Raw genomic sequence first — 15,426 nt, forward strand, 5'->3', positions numbered from 1 at the left:
AACCACAAGTGGTTATGTTAGGACAACAACCGCACTTTAAGGTTGGAGGTTAAGGTTGGTGAAATACTGTGGTTTCAGTTAAATAAACGTTAACTTTAACTTTAACCAAGAACAAGATCTTTCCATAATAAACTTTGATTTTTTTTCAAATTAAAACATTATTTTTTATTTTAATTTCTAGCTGAAATTGTAGAAAAACAAATGAATATGTATGTTTCCAATGAAAGTCGTAGAGATACGTTTACAACCTGGTAGATACATTTATTGGTTAAATGTTTGCTCGTTATGTAAATGTAAAATGTAACTCAGGTGATATTATGTGTCTCTAAAAAAAAATAAAGTTAAAGGCCGCAAAGCATCATGAACGATGGGACACGAAGGAATAAAAGTCACCAGGAGCCTCATGTACAAATGTCGCACAAAAACGTTGCGTACGCCAACAGATGCATCAAGAGTGACACGAACATGAGAACTTAAGTTCCTCCTCGCCAGCCTCACGTCCAACCTCGATGAGGTTTGTGCCGGTCGTCCTGCAGCCGTGTTGTGCCAGCTGCGTGGGACGGGCTCATCCGTAGTCCCATCGATGTAGTTGACCAGGATAATATTACAGCGCAATTTGCACAATTGTAGCCAGAAGCGGCTTCTCTTATGTAATCGGAGCCTCCGACTGAACACACACACACACACATCGCTATAAAGGCACCATCAGAGGATGAATTTGCTTATGTCAATAGAACAAAAACATCTCCATTCCATAATGCTATGCAAATATGTGATGCACAACTGACTGACGTGGATCAGCCCATGATTCATTTATCCTAAAAAAAAACAGCACAGTCAGGGGCAGAATACAAGCTGGCAGGGTGCAGGACGGGTGGCTTCTGGATAACAAATTAAGTCATGAGTTTAATTAATTTAGGCTCAACTCCTCTGAAGCACACGAGAGCACATACACCCCCAAATATCATGTTGTCTTTAAGACGTCATTAGACAGAATCGGTGCTTTGCAACAAGCCCCCCCCCGTTTGTCCGTGTGAGTCATTTACTTCCGTCGATAAACTAATGCGTAAAGTTGGAAAAGAAAGTCTTTTTTCTCTTCTGTATGTGTTTAGAAGATAGTGTATGGTGGACGTAAAGACTACACGCAATAATCCAAATACTACCGTAAACTATTTTAGTCATTTCAATCAAGAGAAAGTGCAAAATGTACAAGACAAATACGACCGTTCGGGTGCAAGGCCGGTCAGGCCCCCGCCACATTAACAGCCTCCGCCACACTCTCCCGCTTTGTTTGTTTTCTGTTATTATTAATGCCAGAGGACAGAGGGCAGAATAAAATCTTTCTTTTCTGAACTCACCTCCAAACACGCTCTCTGCTTGGTTTCGCTATTTTTCCTGATTCTGTCAAGAGGTGAAGCCAAGACATTTATACTCATTATGATATTGAATTTAAGGTGGAGAGAGGGCGGAGAGTGGCATTCGTGCATGTGTGCTCCATTTTAACATTAAATAGGATGTACCAAGAAGATGTGTGTGGACTCCTGCGTGTGCACGGTTTCAAACATGTGAATTTTTTGGCGCGTACGCTGCTTTCCAGCTTTGTACATTTTTGTTCCCTCTCACTCAAAGCTTTTCAGACAAATTTTCAGCCTCCACAAATTCAGCTACAGCTCACACTGAAGTTTGAGGACGAGCTGCATGACCAGTCGACATGAAGCCCTGAGGCGTCGCACAGAACCACAGTGTGAGTCTTACCAGTCCTGCTCGGCTGGGTTTGCCGCTGATGGAGGAGGTGGCGGAGCTGAGCGAGCTGATGGAGGAAGCGCTGGGGCTCCTCTTGAGGCCGGACCTCCTCCGTGAGCTCTTGGCCTTGGTAGGTGTTGTGCAGGGGAAGCCGATACGAGTCACCTTGTGGACCGGAGCGAACAGACCGAACCTGGGCATGCACTGGAAGTATCTGAGGGGGAAACAGGTCGCACAGTCAGAAACTGAAGCTGAGCCACTGACGGCTGCTGGTTTTAGGAACAGTTTGGTTATAGGGTATTGTATAATCGTGTTAAAACAGATATTATATATATTATTATTATATATTATGAATGCTCTTCACCTGGTCCCTGCTACAGCTCCATCATTCTTCCCGAGTGGTTCATCCAGTTCCACTCCACACCAGTCTCCCTTAGCAAAGTCTGTCTCTCCCAGAAACCGCACGACTCCTGCCTTGGTGCCACCCACCTATATGTAAAAAAACAATCAAAATTATCTTTGATTTACTATGTTCTTCTTTTTTTCTCTATTTGTAAAAAACATCTGTGCCAGTAAATAAAGTTTATAGGTTATTATTTGACTTCTCTTACAAACAGTAGGAATATACTACGTTTTAATACTTTAATTAACTGGAATAGTGTTTGCACTCATATGAGCAAACCTTACAGATTTTCTGCTAAATAAACCAACTGTTACGATGCGTTACCAGCACTCGGTCTCCCAGCCTCAGCTCCCTCCTGTTCTTCTTCATGGAATCCGTCTCTGAGAGGTTTGACACCGACTCGCTGGACGTGAGCATGCGGTTAAGTGCACCACTGGTCTTTATGCCGGTGCCCTGAGCTGAGGGAAGAAAACAGTTGATATGACACAAGAAAGCAACAAGCACAAATCAAACAGCTTTTATTTTACCGGAGAACACAAGTATCGGTCTTGGTGGATGTTACCAGTTGAGGTAGCGGTGACAGGTGCAGCCTCGCTGGCTGCGGAGGCTCCTTGTGCTGGGCTCGGCTGGCCCCCGTTCGCCTCCTTCTCCGGCAGTGCGGTCCTGGATAGCTTTGAAGGCCGCGTGAATATCCCCTTCCCATCCTCACACTGGAAGTACCGGACCCCTGCAACCGACCCGTCGTTCTTCCCGATCGGCTCGTCCAGCACAATGCCCGCCCACTGGCCGGGAGCGAACTGCGTGCCCCCGATAAACTGCACGTAGCCGGGCTTGTTGCCATTGACCCAGACCCTCTCCCCGATCTGATAGTCAGCACCTCCATCCGTGGTGGGGGACGTCACGCTGCCGGGGGGCTTCTCAGGAGGAACTGGCTTTGGAGCACCTGTAATCACAACTTTGTTTTATTAACCTCTTTTCACTCATATCAGTCAAATAAAAGCAAGTTTTAACAGGTGTGTGTTTTTTTTGTTTACTACCAACTTCTCAACTACTTGTGTATTTTCTTTTAAACATCAGCAGAAAATAAACCTTTTAACTGCCTTGTATCATTTTTGTGGAATACTAAAAAAATATTACAGGTTTAACTTCAATCAATTTAATCATCTGAACGACAGAACATCCACAATAAATGCCAGAGACGTCTTCAAATGTCTTGTTTTCGTTTGACCGAACATCCAAAACCCAAATATATTCAGTTTACTTTTCAGTTTTTGCAATAATCTGCTGCAGGAACATTTTGGTCGGAACTTAAAAACTATTGAGATTATACATCAATCCCTAATGTCATGAAATAACCATCCACTGCTGAAAATAGTCCCCAATAAATACACTATCTACTTAAGTCAGTAACGTTTAATAAAAATACTTTACTAATGATATGAAAACTACTGTTTAAATTAGTTAAGAATAAGATTAAACATGACCAAACATACATATAAACTTCCGATTTGACAGTTTTACTAACTTGGTGCAACAGGGAGATTTAAAGTGCTGATAATGATAGTCAGTTCACACCCAGGCACTGCAGTTACCGACACAGCTTCTCTTTATTCACAGCAGTAATGACTTTCTGTGCAAATGAACCATGATCATAACAATTAGCTAAAAGAGCGATCAAGTATGTTGAGAATAAAAAGAAAAAGCAGCAAGTTTTTAGGCTAAAAATGAAAGTTTTGATCACCACTTCCCCCGCAGATCAAAGATAAGGTGCGTGTCCTGCGGAGGTTAATCAACAGAGCACTTTGTGACTGATTAAAGGATGGACTCTGTAATCAGCTTGGCTCCCTGCTGAGGTTCAGAATGGCCTCAAGCTTTACTTAGTGCAAACAGCACAACATACAACACTGTTTTCAAAGCTGCACGTTGTTCCCTTTGCTTATAGTGTCATATTCATTATTTATACACAAATGTTTTCTTGTATTTTCCTGTTTCTGTTGCAGTCTGAGTGAAGATTCACCAGATAATATTAGATTAGACTCATCACATCCTCCACTAATATTGCCCCCCATATTTTAAATGATTTCAATAACTGATCAGTTCTTACCAGAGGACGGGGACGTCTTTCCCGGCACCACAGATGGACGGAGTATTTTACTGGGGGGTTTGAGCCCGCTGACTTTGCCTGGTGTACTCATGGCGCCTTGTTTGTCCATGGTGAGCAGGGGTGTGTGTGGGGGTGTCTGGCCTGATCAAGGTGGGGGACTAGGCCTTCCCCACTACCCCATGCAGTCCCAATATGATATAAGAGAGCTGGAAAAAAAAAAAACACACAAGAATGTCACTCAATCAATTTAAATATAAAAAGGAACAACATGAAATCAAAAGCATCAAATCCTCACACATGAAGAAGGTGGAAATCTACTTTGATTCAATGTTATAAAGCAATAAAACATGAAAACTTCTAAGGGAGAGGGACACTTCTTTGTTAGCACGTTAGTCCGTCTATAAAGACCTTAAACCACCCATAAACACAACAGCATCTCTGTGGGAGCTGCTGCACTGCTCAGCCAGGCCTCCAAACACTAAACCCTTGTATAATCCCACTCTCTACAGCGCCCTCGACGCCTCCTACTGTATGTAACCAAACCATAGCCTATTTATTATCACCCATTCAATAAATGTGAGCTCTGACTTCATATCACTCTGTACACATCTCTACTCTAGAGCTATAAATACAGATGCTTTGGCATTTATTGCACTTGTCAAGGTTTTTCCACATCAGTTTCTAAAATAAGAAATCGCCTTTTCTGACATTTTCAAACGACTAAGGTCAGATTTTTTTCCCACTGGTCTGTAGGTGGTGGACAGCGGCCTGAGCATGCTGCCATTTCACTCATAAAACTGATGATTCACTCTGACTCACTGCAACTAGATCAACAATGAGACTTCCAAGTTTCCTTCAGCGAAAGACGTGTGCATGGTGGCAAGGATTAGTTGACAAATCAATTATTTTGATCATCCAACTAATGTATTTTTGTAGTTTTTCTAGCAGGAAAGCCTCTAAAATCTGAAGATTCAAGCTTTCTGTTTGTCGCGCATGAGACTTCTGAATATATCTCCTTGGGTTGTAGTAAATGTAAAAAGGTGTTTTTCAATATTTTCTGACACTTGGCAAAACAATCATCAAGAAAATAACCAGTAGATTAATCAATAAAAAATAAATAAATAAATGGCAGTTTCATTATTTTCCCAGTAATGATAAACCAATCAATTGATAGGTTGTCTAATGCCAGCATATCAAATGTGAGTGTTTGCTTGTTTCCACACATTTCTATGACAGTAAACTCAACATTAACATTTAATTACAATCTATTCCCTCAGCATTTTTCACTATTTATTGGCATTTTATCAAATGAGCAATCAGTTGATTATTAAAGGAAATAACTGTGATACTCTTTGATAATAATAGTAATTGTTGGTTGTAAGCCTTACAGGACTTCTATGATGGAATAATATCACCTTGCTTGGGGAAGTATGACCAAAAACAGCTTTATAACAATATAAACTAAAACAATTCAGGTCTTAAAACAAGAGTATGACACAAAGTTCCCTCTACAAGACTAGGGCCACAAGATAGAGGATGGAGGATTAATCAATTAATTAATCAAATTGGATGTGGGGTAAATCTGTGCCCTTTGGGGCCCATAGGGGTCTGGGCAGTTGCCCGCTTTGCTCTACTGATAATCCCGCCTCCCTTGATCCAGTACCCTGGACCAGGTGAGAGGAGAAGCTTTGTCAGTGTGTAATGTTACCTGAACGCTCCTCCCCCCCGCCCAGCCGGTGCTGCCAGATCAAAACAACAAGCACACCTGGAGCTGTCAAACCCCCCCCCCCAACCCTCGGTGCTTCTCATGCTGCATCTCTGCTTCGTCTCCAGCCTCACACAGACACAGACACTCGCTGACACCAACCGACACGTACACGAATGAACCACAGCTGCAGCGGGAAAACACGATGAGACCAGCCCGCGTTGTTTGTGTCTGGGCTGGGCTCTTTTTTCTCCTTCCACCTACTGCATCCCTGGAGCTACTGAACAACTTGGGGTGGTTACACTTTTACACAAAATCCGTACGCATTTAATTTCACAACGCCGGCTTACTGAGACCAAACCTGATATTTGGCGGCTACTTCCGGTGTTTAACGGCTGCTTCAACTTTACTCCTCGTCATATTTCTGTGTCCCTGCTGGAATGCCAAAGCTAGCTAGCTACAGATTAGCGAGAAACCATAAACTGGGGTTAACGTTAAAACCACTAACGCTCCGTTGAGGCGACATTACAGCAGAATAAGAGCAAGAATTGGCGGGAAAAGTTGCTGCGGAGGCTTACTTGGTGTCTTTCGGTTGAACTGGGTCTCAGTGCGGACTGTCGCGGGTCGGTACACCGAACCTTTCGCCGTTACATGTTTTCCCAGCCCCAGCCCGACAGCATGACGTCATCTTGGGAACTAATGCTGCCTTCACGGACCCAAACACGAGCCCGTACATCCCAGCCCCGACGTGATTTGCGGTTTAATTGGTCGACCAATTTAGCATAAGGCTGCAACATAACAAGATTTGAAAAAGGAGAAGGGGTCTGAATAGTTTCTGAATGACTCCTGTCCTTTTATATTATTTACTGTGGTCGTGTCTGTGTCTGTGACCCTGAAGTGATGTGGACATCTTTCTCTTGCCATGTGTCAGACCTTTCTTTGGAAAATGAATAAAAACTTGAACGCAAAATGATAAATATGATTCCTCCTGTCAGAAAACACAACACAAGAGGACACATGGGACATGGCACAAAAGATATTTGTATTATTTTTTCCTAATGTTCAATTTATTCAATTGAAAACAAAGCAGAGCGCACAAGGATACAAAGACTGGAAATTTAAATGTGCACACAGAATGACAAAACCATAATCATAATTATGTTTTACAAAATCTGCTCTCTATCCTCCTAAATTCACAGAAAACCTCACACACCTTGCAGTGAATGTGTGAATTGTGCGTTTATTGACAGTTGACTCATAGCACTGAAGTCCTTTGACCTTTCCTATGGCTGTTCAACTGATTTGTCCTGTAAATATTATTTTAATTGATGGTATAAAATCAGTGTCTGCTGTTTAGAGTGGAAATGATTGACAATTGAAAGGATAAAAAAAGAAAAATGATGCAGTATATAACATCTTAACAATTATAACCTTTACAAGCTTTTGCAGTTAATATTTTACTATTCTATTACTATTATTCAGTTTTAATGGCTGATAGTTCCCTTATTGTACGCGCCAACCACACTCACAAGGGTTTATGTTACACCAATACAAGTACACGACACAAAGCTGCTAATTTTTTGAGTGGGTAATTTTCTACATTTTTCTAAGTTATAAACTGGCTTAATAAAATTCAATAGCCAGGCCTTTAAGTTGTATTATGCAGTCATGTAACCAGTTAAAATTCACAGTGACCCTGCAATGTAAGCAGGGAACACAACAGCTCCTGTCTTTATAGCTTTCTACCATCAATGCTGGAAATATTATCAGTTGACTCTGCCTGATCTTTGTCATTGCTCCTTCTCAGCAGTTTATTCAGGAGATTCTTGAAGGTGCCACTAAAGGCAGGGCTGGAGAAATAATACACCACCGGGTTGAGGACGCTGTTAAAGTACGTGAAACACACCGACGTGTAGAACGCCAGGTTGGCCTCTTCAAAGTGTTTGCACTCATCATACCATACCTTGAGGATCCATACAGCGATACGTGATACAGTGCTGGGGAAGAAACAGATAATAAAGATCAAAGCAACAGCCAACACGAACTGAACGGCCCGTTTGATTTTCCCCTTTTTGTCAATAGTCCTGCTCTTCAGCTGCCAAGTGATTCTGATGGTGCAGAAGGCGACGATGGCAGTGGGCAGGGAAAACTGGACCACGTAGAAAGTATTGTGCCAGGTGGAGAGGGGGTTGAAGCCCATGCAGATGTTGAAACTCTCACACTGTGTACGGTTGTTATTGTAGAAGAAGTGCTCATCAGCAAGAAGGTACCCGGTAGCAAGAAAAATCAGACCCCAGAGGCCAAGGGAGACCCAGAGAGCGTAGCCCAGGCCCATTCGGTTGATCCGGTTCATGGGGTGGACGATCTTGAAGTATCGATCGACGGCCACGGCGGTGAGGAAGAAGATCCCCGCCGCACGGTTGGCTGCCAGCAGAAAGAGCAGGATACGACATGGGGCATCGCCGTACAGCCAGTGTTTCCCACGCCTGTAGTAGTCTGCTCTGAAAGGTAGGCAGAACAGCACGATGGAGTCGGCAACAGCCAGGTGAGTCAGGTACACTGAGTTGGGCTTCCACTCGTCCATGTGAAAGATGAACATCCACAGGGCGACAACGTTCCCCATCAGCCCAAACATGAACTCCAGGATCAGTATCGGAGGCAAAAGGTGATCCAGGATGGGAGACTCGAAGGCGCAGCACTTCTCTGCGAGTGTAAGATTCATCGTTTCAACCGCCAACGAAGCAAAACACGAACCGACTGCTCTACACAGAGTCAACATAGATATGCTGTACCTGATGACTTATTTGGTTGGGAGTCATGTTTGCGCTCATGCAAATGATTCTCAGACAAACATCTTAAATCCTGAGTGGAGCGAACATCTGTGCACTATGTGTTATCTATGGGGAAGTGGTATTGACCCAGAGGAGCATGGAAACAACTGTAAATGTTATCTGTCTGGGGAGTGTGCCTTCATTATAAAATTATTATGCAGGGGAGTAGGCGCTCTCATGGGTATAATGAGTGGGGTGCGTGAAAAACAAGTAACCTGCGGCCATTTAAATGACTCAGATAAAGCAGGTGACTAAAACAAATTATAACCCATTTAATGTTTTGAAAAATCAGACACAAACTTGGAAAGAAGACATGAGCGTACAGGCGAAGGAAACTGAAATTTATTAGCCTATAGTTTGCTTGAGTGAAGAACATTTGGGAGGGATTCACGTCATACCACACCTTTGGCAAACGAGAGAAAGTAGCTATTAGCTAAAAAAAAAAAATGCCAAGTGAGTGGCCAAGTCCGCAACTTTTTATGTACAGTAAATAAAATAAGTATAAAATGACTTAATGTGTACATTTGGCCAGGTTGTCGCTGTTACAGGTCACATCCATTTCAGTAAAAGTGCATATTTGGTCTTCACTTCTTGACTTCACCCAGATCATCAATGCTGTCATCATCCACCTGTGAAGAGAGATACAGAGATTAGACCGAGTTCAGCGTTTGTGATCTCGAAGCACAAAGAGACACCAGTTTAATAACTGAGGTTGTCCGTCCTTTCGAAGCTGTGATCCCATTCGACACTTTCTTTATGGGTAAAGGTTTCTCCGCCTGAGTTTTCCATCCGTTCCTCAATAAAACGCACAAACGCCTGAGGACAAATACACTACGACTGTTATGGCTCAAACTTAATAAAAAAAGGTGAAGCAGCATTCTGTTTTTATTCACCACATATCTCAAACAAACGTGGGGCCTGCTCCATCTCATCATCTCTTTAAAAGTGAGGTTTAAAAACTGTGCTGCCTTTTGTTGTCTAGGCTCTAAGGATGTTAGTGTGGGTCAGTCGGTTCACCGCTTCAGTCCCGACAAATATCTCAACAACTATTGGATGGTTTGTCAAGTTTACTGAGAACATTCATGTTCCTCTCAGGATGAATTATAATCACTTTGGTGATTTCCAGATTTTTCTTACCTATCAGGTAAAATTTTTTTCTAATTTGTCCAATAAGATAAGACAAAAGTTAAAACTTTATTGTCCATTAGATTTGCATAAAATGGAAATTTATCTTTGACAACCTGGCAAGTTGGAGCTTGTGTCTCCTACCAGATGGAAATACTAAAGTTCATGTCAAGTATTAAGCATTAGAAAAACCCACTATATCAGTCTCTACATAAAGAGTGAACAAACTGGCAGTTACTGCAGAACTGTCGACAAACAACAATCCCAATCACACGTCAATATTCAAGCGTGAATCTCATGAACCCACATTTATCTCCCTCAGCTCGTGAGCTGTGGACAGCCAGTGTTTATCATAACTGCACTCAAGTACAACTGTCATTACATTTATTATTAATTATTAAAAAATGTTCAAACGACAGATAGAAGTTAAGGATAGATGAGAGATGTAATCAAGCCAAGCCCCGGCTCCCCTCGTGCAGACGTTCTTACATTATTCAACATCACAGTGTCGACACCGAGAGGTTCAAACCCAGTGCAAGATTACTAATTAAAAACTATCTCTGCTTCATCCAGTAAAAATGAATTTTAAAATGAGTAAATAAAGGCACAAAAGAGAAATCTCTCTGGGCAACATGAGGGTTTATCTTTCAATACATGATTTCCTTATGTTTTGTAGAATGAAGACAGCTCACCTCAGGCCACTTCTCTTGAATGACGTCGATTATGTCGTCTGTAAAATCTCCCTGAATGATTATTTCATCCTCTGCTGTAACTGAGGCACCACAAGAGAATTTCTGGGCAAAGAACCGCTGAGCCTCTTTAAGTTCAATGTCTGCAGGAGTCAACACAGGATTTATGTTAAAAAAATAAATAAAAGCATTAACAGGAAGATAATTAAACAAATTTTGAGAACAATAAAACATAAAGCTCTTACCAAATGTTGCCAGGCCACACACACGAGTCACGTATTTCTTCTTGGCTCTTGGGATTTTTGCTATCGTAACTTTCTGAGGCACAGTCTTCTTTTTCTGTTTGATCTGGCCTCTTCCACCTTACAAAGGTAAAAGGAGATAAACCAGATTATTTAAGACTCATGATGTCACTCATCATCAAGAAGAAGAAGATATTTAAATACAGAACGCAGTGAGGAATCATTTTCTTTAATTTATAATAGCTTAAGATTTCCATGAAATTAAACCCATCGCTTCTGATACCATTTAAGGTCAGCATGTTTTCTGCTATGGTCATTTCATGTATTTACATTCTGTAATTCTATCTGTGTGATAGTTTCCACTCTTAGTTTCTCATCTCCATGATGTATTCAAATTTCTATCTATGCACAAAGGATTCACAGGAAACGAAGCAGCATGTTATCCGGTCTTACTGATATCAGAGTCGCATCATGTTTGTTCATCAAAAATGCTTCTACAAAAAGAGTTATTTCTTACATTCCTTCACAATGTACTAAGATTTAATGTCACGGCGACATAAAATCAGATAGATGATTTACATGAAGAGCTGCAGGAGAGAGAGAGAGAGCGACACACTTCCAACTCCGCAGCCTCATAATCAACATAACTGTGGGAAAAGTACTCACTGTCTGTCAGACCGTCACTGCACTCATTTATGACTGAGGTCTTTATTCCTGCTACTGTTTTTAAACAGGTAAACAGTGAAAGTCTCTAATGCTATGACACACAAGAATGTTATTTTTAAATGTATAAAAGTCATAATGCACCATAACAATCCTACTGTAACATATTCTGAATGATTTTCCCTCTAATGTTTGACACAATACCTCTCTTCTGTTTCTTCTTCTCCTCCTCCTCGCCTGCAGGGGGAGCGTCTCCAGTACTGGGTTCCTGCTTGGGTGCATTCGCTGCCGGGCCAGTAGGACAGAAATAAATAGGAAGACATTAAAACCAACCCAGCAACAACGCTTCTTACCTTTTCAAGGACTGCGACAGTTCATGTTCACACCTGGATCCCTTAAGGTCCGGGCTAGCCTGACTAACGACTAGTGTGCGTCTGTAAGCATTTCTTTCTACCTTCACGGTTGATTATGTGACATTAAAGACCTCGAATCAGGGATAAACTTCAACTTGAAAATCTATTTTTCATACGACTTCACCTTTTTTCTGGAGCTATTTCTGATTATGGATAGAAAATAATGAGCCTCATCAGTCCCTGTCAGAACCATTATTATTCCAAAAGTCCACATTCACAAAATTAAGTTTACATTTTTAATAATAAATGTTTTGGGGGGTAAAATCTATCAAACCTTCAGGCTCATGCTCATTACATCAATATGACCCTTTAATGAAGCTGTTCCAGCCCAATACATCACTGTAGGTAAGAAAATGAGCGTATTCTCTTCACTGATGAAATAATAAAAATCAATAAAATCAAAAATCAACCGCACTGACCTGCAGATGGTCAGTCTTTATAAACCCGTGCTCTGCAGCCAAACATTGATCAAATCTTCACAACCTTACAACTTTACATTTTACTGGAGATCCCAAAGTTTCCAGAGATACCAAATGTGTCGGCTTGAATTTTTCTTATGTGTATAAAAAGGTTATTTAAGACATATGATTTTTCCATTATACAGAACGATGAAACCATTAAAACATGGTGGGTTTGAATATTTATAGAATATACAGTAATATGATACAGTCACAAAGTGTGTGATAAGATTATCTAAAGCTGTTTAAGGGGGAAGGCTGTATATTACTGTATATTGCAGCAATAAAAAGTGACAATATGAGTGTTGATGGTTGATGGCACTAGAAACAAGATGTGAACCCAACAAGAACGGGCATTAAGATTTCATTTCAGTCTCACCAGGAAATTGTGTCACTTAACTGAAGCTCAGGAAACACAAGCTATAACACAATATTACCATCTATAAAAATGACAGAGGTATAGAGCATCTCTTTGGCAAGAAACTCATGAGTGGCACTCACCTACAGTCATCCTGGCAAACACATCTGGGAAGTTCTTCTCAAGCCACTGCCTACATTTGGCTGGCTCAGGCATGTACTCACAGTACTGCAGACACGACCACAGTGTTATATTCAGTTATAACTCAAAGAGCAGCATATTGGTGAGTGCTTTAACAGCAACAGAATCGCCAAATTTTTTAATAATTAAACTTACCTCTGTAGGCAGAGAGCACACTGCAGAGAGAGAGAGAGAAAGAGAGAAAATAGTCACATTTCGAAAAGACGTCACAGTTAAATGTTGTAAAGATGCCAAACTCAGTAAAAGGTTATCCACTGTACCTCCACAATAAAGAACTTTCAGTGGGTACTTTGAATCACTGTCAACTGTCCCATGCTCTGATCTGCTTTCCAAAGAACCTGATTCCATCTCAGTAGTAGCCATCACAAATTATCTGAATAAAAGACAAGAGAAATGGACACTAACATTTAAGGCACAAGACACATTTACATATACTGTATAAATAGGACACGACAAGTTTTAACTTTGAGTTTATTCATACACGTTCAAATCGAGCAACGAAACAAATAATTAATGAAAAATAAGGTGCTGGTAGAGAGGAAAAAGCCCAGATAGCCTTATTCATTACCTATATCTGAATTATTTCAATTTAGGCACTATATCATGAGGAATACAACTAATAATTATTTTCAATACCAATTAATCTGCTGACTATTTTCTGTCATGTCATAAAGTAGCAAAGATGCCAATCACTGTATATAAGAATCTCCTCAAACATTTACCATAGAACTGACTCCATTTGTCTATTTTCATATTCTGGCAACTAGGATCAAAAGATCCACCAGATAATGAAGTTTAGTGTCTGTCAGTGTAGTGCAAGCATATAGGGCCGCCACAGGACATTGTTTTATTATCTATTAATATTTTGATTATTTTGTCGAGTCATCAACGGTTTTTTTCTTTAAAGAAAGTCAGAATAGGGCAAAACGCACATCACTATTTTCAAAGCCTACATTATCATATTCAAAAATTTATTTTGGTCCAACTGACAGATCACAATATATCAAATATATTCAGTTTACTGTCGCATTTGACAGAGAAAAAGCATGAAATGCAAATTTGAGATGCTGTGACTAACAAATGTCTGGCTTTTTTTTTGCATTAAAATAAATGAATCATTGTTCATTTAACAAAATAACGGCAGATTAATCTTCTGTCCATCGATAAATCGTAGCAATTCTGACTGTTTTTGTAGAGAAAAGATTTTGTGAATAGTTGTGAAAAATCCAGATCAATTTGAAACATGAGAGGGGAATCTAAATAAAGTTATAATAAAAGCTTAAAGCCTTCAATTCACACAAAAAGTGATTTGTTATTATCGGATTTGTTATCATCAGACTCTGCTGCAGTCATGAGTGAACGAGGCTCCTGCAAATATTTCATCATGCTAGCATGCTCTGCCAACACGGCTCGTACCTTTATCTGACAGATAGATGAGTAGCAGCTAAATAACACCATAAAACACAACTGAAAAACCTCGCATGTGGGTCTCACAGGCCTTCATTTAACTTAAAACTATAGTAAATCGTTAAATAGCTGGTTAGAAAGCATCAAGTCATAACTAGCCTCAGCTGGCTAACATGCGGCTGTTTATAAAAATCGTTTAGCCTAAATTCTTTTCATTAATATGATTTAAATTTCTCTATTATTGCAGGTCCCGTCTGTGTACGGACAAACTAAACTGTACCTTGCTGAAAACAAAGATTCTCCGAATTTAGTTTCAGTGGTTTCATTCATCAGGTAACGTTGAGTCACCCAGCTGTCACCGTTAGTGGGCATTAGCTTAGCAGGCTAGCTAAGCTAACGCACCGCTAAATGGACAGGCTCTGCTGCTCTAGAACTGGATGAAGACACAAGAAATGTCGAGTTACATACCCCGCAAAAGATACTCTAAAACTGTTGTCTGTTCAGTAAAGCCGTTCGCATTATTAACGTTAGTCTGACTTTTAGAAAATCATTCTTATGGATTGAGGTTTAGTTGGCGTACTTAGAGCACGCCTTGTAGCGCTCCTTGTTCTGGTCGTTGTAGAGGTCGATACGCTGCGCTGACGTTCGACAGCGCCCCCTAGCGATCCGGAGAGCTGTTTTTAAAAATTTATTCAAATTCAAACTGAGAGTGACAAAGAATTTGAAAAGAAAAAAATGGAAATAAGTAGAAAAAAATATTCAAACATCAAGATAACACAAAATATTGATTATTGAGTTAAATAATTAAGGAGTTATTGGTGGGGAAGACATCAATATCGGCCCTTGCATGAAGTATAATTCTTCTGCAGTTGTTCAGTTGTATAATGAAAAATGCCAGTTTAGGGGTTACTGCCTAATTTCATTGTCCTACTTGTGCTGAATGTAAATGTATGTTGACGTTTGTTTGAGCTTATTCTTCATTAGCCGATGTTCTTTGCATGTGTTATTGTCCCACTGAATGAAGACATGCAATTCAATTCAGCGCACATAAGCGTCAATTTGTTCCATTATCCAATTGGTACAA

At 40.6% G+C, this 15,426-nt stretch overlaps 3 protein-coding genes across 5 annotated transcripts in view; all 3 read right to left on the reverse strand.

The window, feature by feature from the left end:
* clip1b (CAP-GLY domain containing linker protein 1b) overlaps positions 1–6,660 on the reverse strand; it is a 30,131-nt gene extending 23,471 nt beyond the window's left edge. For both annotated transcript variants that reach the window (XM_023421185.2, XM_023421184.2), the window contains exons 1-6: positions 6,534–6,660; positions 4,251–4,456; positions 2,709–3,089; positions 2,471–2,604; positions 2,108–2,232; positions 1,756–1,957 (exon numbers count right to left, since the gene is read on the reverse strand). In XM_023421185.2, coding sequence (XP_023276953.1) covers positions 1,756–1,957; positions 2,108–2,232; positions 2,471–2,604; positions 2,709–3,089; positions 4,251–4,359 — 951 coding nt within the window. In that variant the 5' untranslated portion in view covers positions 4,360–4,456; positions 6,534–6,660. The remainder of the gene's footprint in view (positions 1–1,755; positions 1,958–2,107; positions 2,233–2,470; positions 2,605–2,708; positions 3,090–4,250; positions 4,457–6,533) is intronic.
* Positions 6,661–7,012: 352 nt separating this feature from the next.
* LOC111666006 (hydroxycarboxylic acid receptor 3-like) lies at positions 7,013–9,098 on the reverse strand. Its single transcript, XM_023421187.2, has one exon. It carries the CDS (start codon positions 8,732–8,734, stop codon positions 7,688–7,690), a length of 1,047 nt encoding a protein of 348 aa, XP_023276955.2. The 5' UTR covers positions 8,735–9,098; the 3' UTR covers positions 7,013–7,687.
* An 8-nt stretch (positions 9,099–9,106) lies between these two features.
* Positions 9,107–14,966, reverse strand: denr (density-regulated protein). Of its 2 annotated transcripts, none has more exons than XM_087177959.1 (8): positions 14,811–14,966; positions 13,196–13,308; positions 13,071–13,090; positions 12,877–12,962; positions 11,710–11,798; positions 10,846–10,962; positions 10,604–10,743; positions 9,107–9,415 (listed from the first exon to the last, which is right to left on the reverse strand). In XM_087177959.1, exons 2-8 carry the CDS (start codon positions 13,296–13,298, stop codon positions 9,371–9,373), a joined length of 600 nt encoding a protein of 199 aa, XP_087034085.1. In that variant the 5' UTR covers positions 13,299–13,308; positions 14,811–14,966; the 3' UTR covers positions 9,107–9,370. The 2 variants fall into 2 exon arrangements, with proteins under 2 accessions (XP_087034085.1, XP_087034086.1); XM_087177960.1 differs by lacking the exon at positions 14,811–14,966 and adding an exon at positions 14,623–14,768.
* Positions 14,967–15,426: the final 460 nt, after the last annotated feature.

Source organism: Seriola lalandi, unplaced genomic scaffold (assembly GCF_002814215.2).
Source record: "Seriola lalandi dorsalis isolate HSWRI2012SDOR001 ecotype SW California unplaced genomic scaffold, Sedor1 jcf7180002054666, whole genome shotgun sequence".
Classification (NCBI taxonomy): Eukaryota; Metazoa; Chordata; class Actinopteri; order Carangiformes; family Carangidae; genus Seriola; species Seriola lalandi.